The 5,702-nt window shown below is 34.4% G+C and overlaps 1 protein-coding gene across 1 annotated transcript; it reads right to left on the bottom strand.

The window, feature by feature from the left end:
* Positions 1–3,542: 3,542 nt before the first annotated feature.
* LOC111691828 lies at positions 3,543–4,444 on the bottom strand. Its single transcript, XM_023455225.1, has 3 exons — positions 4,120–4,444; positions 3,882–4,052; positions 3,543–3,795 (listed from the first exon to the last, which is right to left on the bottom strand). The coding sequence occupies exons 1-3, from the start codon at positions 4,209–4,211 to the stop codon at positions 3,543–3,545; spliced, it is 516 nt and encodes a 171-aa protein (XP_023310993.1). The 5' UTR covers positions 4,212–4,444.
* Positions 4,445–5,702: the final 1,258 nt, after the last annotated feature.

Raw genomic sequence — 5,702 nt, 5'->3', positions numbered from 1 at the left:
TAGTCCCTAATAGTCCCTAAGTACATAATTGGAAGATCAATTAATCACAACTTTGCAATTTTTTAATTTCCATCATCATATTTATAGCCAGAACTTTTTTATTTATTGTGTATTTGTAGGAGTGAAAGCAGACGAGTCAACATATTTTTTAAATGGAAAATTGCAAGAAAAGCATCAGTTGGTGTATTTAAATTTGGTTCAATATTTGGCCCCGAATCTTCGTGGAAGATTTTTAATTATTTATGCAATAATTAGAAGACTTCGTCTAAATAGTTGCTTTTGTTAGTTCTATACGTCAAATATGTGAAAGAGGAATATCATCCTCAGTTTCCCATTCATTATCATCAATGTCATTGTCTGGAAAGTCTACAGGTAAATTAATGATATCAAATAAATTATTGACATTATTATTGGAAAACGCATTATCTTCATTTTTCGTTAACTGGTGACATTTCATCATTCAACGTAGGTAAATAAATCAGTCGAACTAAGCTTCTCTAACTCCCGAATGGAGTAAGATACATTTTCTAAAATAAGAAAAGAGAAATTGTGATATGCCGCCTACTGGTTTCACAACAGACCCGACTACTTCGTTGAATGAAAAATTGTCTAAATTTAAAAATGTTTTTTGTAAATGTTATATACTACAAATGTCTTCAGAGGTTGCCTGCAGATCACGGGACCTACTGGTAGTATTCCAGCTTGGCACCAGGCGAGCACTAGATTGAAATTTAAAACTGAATGGTTTCACGATAAAAGCAGAAGGCGACAAAGGGTTAAATAGTCTCGAACTGAGACACTGAAATGGGCCGGAACGCCATCATGCACGAAAAATGATTCTGCTCTTAAACTGATCTTCAAACAAATCCTGCAAAGCGTTTATCAACAAATTCAAATATACGGGTACGTGTAACTGCTTAAGTAAAGGCCCAAACGTTAATAGAAAATTTATCCTGGAATCCAAATGTTGTTTTGAAAATTAACAACGCCTTCGCGCGTAAATCCTGCTTCTTCCACGAACAACACTTTATCGATAATGAAACGGTCCTGGTGAAACGGTTCATTTCTTCAAATGAATATTCCATAATTCTTTAAACTTGAACACTCTGATTCAAGTAGTTTTATACAGTAGAATAATTGTTTACAATCATATCAAATAAATAGATTTTCGGTTGCTATATGAACTGTAAACATGCCTGACTATTTTTATTTTAAACATAGTGCCGCCATAAGCCTCCTTTAATGTTTTTATTCTCTAACACAATCTTTGAACCACCCTTTGAACTGAATTGTGGACCTATGTTCATATGAAAAATTCTTCATGTTTTCTTATGTAGAATCACCCCTGAAATTTCGGACGAATTTCCTTAAACCCTGTATTTAAGGGGGATCCCCAAATATAACCATATTTGGAAGTTCCAGCTTTTTCAGTACTTGGTGAAAGTTGGTAGCAGTTACATCATTTTCATTTAATTTAAATGTAGTTTTAATGCCACTACAAGTACTTCCGCTTCGTTCATTGAAAAAATTTGTAACTAGTACGTAGTTTCCTTCTTTATCATCTTCCGCATCACCATTAAGCTATCTCCAAAATCTACCCATTCTTCCATTTCTAAGTCTGAAGATGAATTGATGTTTTTATTTCTTATCCTTTTTCGTGAAGATATTTTTTATTTTCATTCTACTTCCTTCTGTGTCTTTTCTTTCTTCAGCCGTTGTTATTTTCCTCCAGCTATTTTTTTGCTATATTATTATTTTCCTGATATTGTTGTCATTCTTTAGCAGTCACGAAGCTTTTTCTTCGTTTCTCCTTTAACGGCTTTGCAACTGCAAATATGGCCCTTCTCTTTGATTTGGTGCCTCCATTTGGTGTTCCGAGTTTACTAGCATACGTCTTTATTATGGATAACATATTTCTGACCTGTAACACTAATAGTTAACACTTCAATGACCTGGTCCTTTACAAAAACTGGAAGTTCTATAAAGCCATCAACATCTTCTAATCCTTGACCGCCTTGTAAGTTTTTGCAAAAATCTTTACAATCATGGGGAATGAAATGCATTGTTGTCAATATCTTGAAGCCTACGTACTGATATCTTTTTACCATCTAGTCACATAGGAAGATCTGTAAAGGTTTTTGCGCTAGGTCTGTCAACGTGCTTTTTTCTAATGTATATTTCAACATGTTTGCACATCCTGAAAAGTTTACTTTAAAAATATAGAAAACGGCCTATTTTTATCAATGTATATTTCGCGAGTTTTTAGCCAGCTCACCTTTTCTATATTGATATCGATCTTTCTATTGCAGATCAATTTTTCCTCAATTTCGACTGTGCTTTGAAAGTCTGCAGATTTGATACGAATAACTCGAATTTCTTTTCCAGTATTTTTTCATTGCTCGAATGTAAACATCTAGAACGTATCATTCGACTTCCAAAAAGTCAGAGTCATCAGATATAAAACTATGGTCTGAGACCAGAAATTTCACGAAAATCTTTTGAAGACAGGGATGAGATTCTTTACAGTCATCATCATGAGTCATTTTAATATTGCGATTTTAACCATTCATTCTTTCACATTTGATTAAACTTTTTCACTCGTGTACTCTACTCTAGATGTAGAATAATCCAAAATGCTGGCGTTTTTCTCTATCTCACTCAAAAGACTATGTGGGGATGTGTACATTTTGAGAATTTCGAATTCGTCATTCAAAATATTTTGAACTTGTTCCCTCGAAATATTTTGAAATTGGCGAGAATCAAACAATTCAATCTGGTTGGTGGTGCTTATTTTTGTTCTACACGTTTTAGCTTTCAAGATTTCTGAACCTGAAATCGACTGAAATTTGTTTATTTCTCAGCCAAGAATTCAACCACCTTGCACATGACTGGTGTATTGCGTTTAGAATTTAAAAAACATAAAACACTACAACAAAAAACACCATGAATATTCTAACAACGTTATTTAGGTAATATTTGTTTTTAATTTCATTTTTAATATTTGAAATGTAAACTATAAATCAATTGCATAAATAATATTTTATATGATGATCAAAAAAACTACTTCTTTTAATATGGTGTATTTAATTACTATGTAGCATATATTTTTATTTTAATGTTCACAAGAAAATATATTTGTAATAAAAATATTTTTATTTTACTTGTCAAAAACTAGGTAATCACAAAAATAATGTTTTATTATTTCATAGATATTTAGGTTTCAATTGGTAAAGAAAACAAATAAATAAATAATAATACTATATGTAGATATATTTTTTAAACTACAACACTACAAATATAAGATATATTTTTTACACTACAAGATATATAAATATATAATTAATTTATAAAAGAAAGCTGTAATTTAATAAAATTAATAATAATAAAATATTTTTATATTTAATTATTAATTTCACTAAATTTTGCAACGATGATCTGATATTTTCTCTTTGTCTCGTTGGCAGACCACTCCTTCCTGTCGAGGGAGAGCTCCAGCGCATCAAGGAGCCGGATCTGTTCCCTGAGGGTCTCTCTGTGAACCCTCAGTGACTTTTTTCCCCCTTGGCGCGGGGTATGAGGTCTTCGGTGCTTTTAATTTTCTTCTTTATATTATTCATTTTTCCGTCCACTCGCTGACGGAATTCCGCCCTCCGCTGCAACTCTTCATTTATAATTTCTAACCAATCCTCGGAATCGTCCGAGGTGGTGGATGAAGAGGTGGACAGCGTTGGTGACAGCGACCGGACGGACGAAGATGGCCTCATGTTCTTCCTTGCCAGATGCATATTTTTGCCTCTGCAACAAAAATTAACACATAATAATTTATATATTTCTCCAGGATGGTTTCAGACTTTTTTTAAATTTATTTTTTGAATATTTACCTGGAAGGAAGTGGAGCTTCGTGAGATGCCGGAGGATTTTGAAAATCATCATCATCGTCATCCTCTATCTTTCTTTTAGCCGCCGCCGCCGCCTTTGATGAACCGCTTGGCACCGAAGCCTCCATATCGATAATTGCGTCGATGGCGAAATCAAGTTGTTCATCAGATATTCTGTAAGAAAAAAAAACGAAAAAATGGTTTAAAAAAAAACGTTGAAAAACATTAGAAAAAAACTTACGCTTCATTTATGGCGGCGTCGATTGCAGGACCACTTTCCTCGCACATCTCTTGTAGCTCCAGGCGGGCCTCTTCAGATAGAGATGAGCACATGATGATATTAAAAAATTGACTTTAGTACAAGACGTTGTTGTTACTCAGCTTGTAGAAGACTGGCTGGTAGAAGACTGAATAATATTTAACGAATTCAGTAAGCTTATATATCAAATTCTTGCAACTTACACAGTAATACGAACATCCGGCGAATTCCGTTGAACTGTACAGGTGACTTAACTCTTTGATGTCAGCTAAAATAATGTTACATAGTTATTCTTTGAGAACTGTAATCTGACACCATTTCCTGCTGAGTTAGCAAAAAATGTAATTTGACACCGTGCTTAGTAATTTGACCCCATTTCCTGCTGAGTAAGCAAAAAATGTAATTTGGCAAGAACAAGTAAATGATAAAAACTTTCTGTATTTGATTTTTAATTAAATCATCAGCCCTACTACTAATGATAGATCTGTACATAAATAATACTTATAGTTCTGCACGAACGGTCATCAACCTCTACCGCATCTCTAATTGTGGAGCAGAATCGGCACAGCTATTCTACTTACATGAAAAGTGTGTAGTGCCACATCTTTTGGAATTGGGTGTAGAAAGCCCTCTTTCTTATCGCGAGTCTTTTATTGTATATATATGGTATGCACCCCTCAACATATTTTTGCATTCAGGGAAACCAGTAACTCTCGCATAATCTATTTAAGATCTCTTCTACACCAAAGTGTCCAAACTCATCATGAGCTGCTTTTACGATACGTTGTCGCATTTCCTTGGGTACTACCCATAGTAGTCCTCGAACGATACAATCAGCTATCACAAACAATAATTTCGGTAAATCTGTTTTCCTGATCAGTTTTTGGTGGTTTTAAGAGCACTTCACGAATTTCTTTAAGTTTCTGATTCGTTAGTTGACTGGATAACACCCAGTCTGCTTCTTCTATTCGGAAAATTACATATGTCCATTTCTTTATTTCTGTAATGGCTTAAAGCATCCACATGGTCCATTCTATTTCCTGGTGAATATTGTACTTCAAATGTGAATTCTTGCAATTCGAGCCACCATAGGGCGATTCGGGGAATTAATTATTTCTTTTTACTGGAAGCTTTGCAGTCTGTAACAACAGTAAATGGAATGCCAATAAGATAAGTTCGGAATTTTCGTAAACTTTCCACTGCAACTAGTGTCTCCATAACAATGATATTTTGTCAGTCCGAGTCGAACTTTCTTTTCTAAAGTTTCTCGTAACGATTCAAAGGCCTCATCCACTGTTGGTGCGTACAATAACAACAACACGCCGTCTAGATAAAGAGCCAAATTTGCACATAGAGGCTTTAAAAGTTTCGTCATTAGCTGTTGAAATACTCCGGGTGCGTTAGAAAGACCAAACGGGACTCTGTTATATTCATAATGACCTTCCGATGTAACGGAAGCAGTGTATCGCTTCGATATCTCTTCCATTGACACTTGCTGGTATCCCGATCTTCGATCCAAGCTGGTAAAATAGTTACCACTTTGTAACTTGTCAACTTGATTGTCA

This window comes from Anoplophora glabripennis, unplaced genomic scaffold (assembly GCF_000390285.2).
Source record: "Anoplophora glabripennis isolate ALB-LARVAE unplaced genomic scaffold, Agla_2.0 scaffold578, whole genome shotgun sequence".
Classification (NCBI taxonomy): Eukaryota; Metazoa; Arthropoda; class Insecta; order Coleoptera; family Cerambycidae; genus Anoplophora; species Anoplophora glabripennis.
The sequence above is the reverse complement of the archived record's forward strand: the minus strand, read 5'-3'. Positions and strand labels throughout refer to the sequence as shown.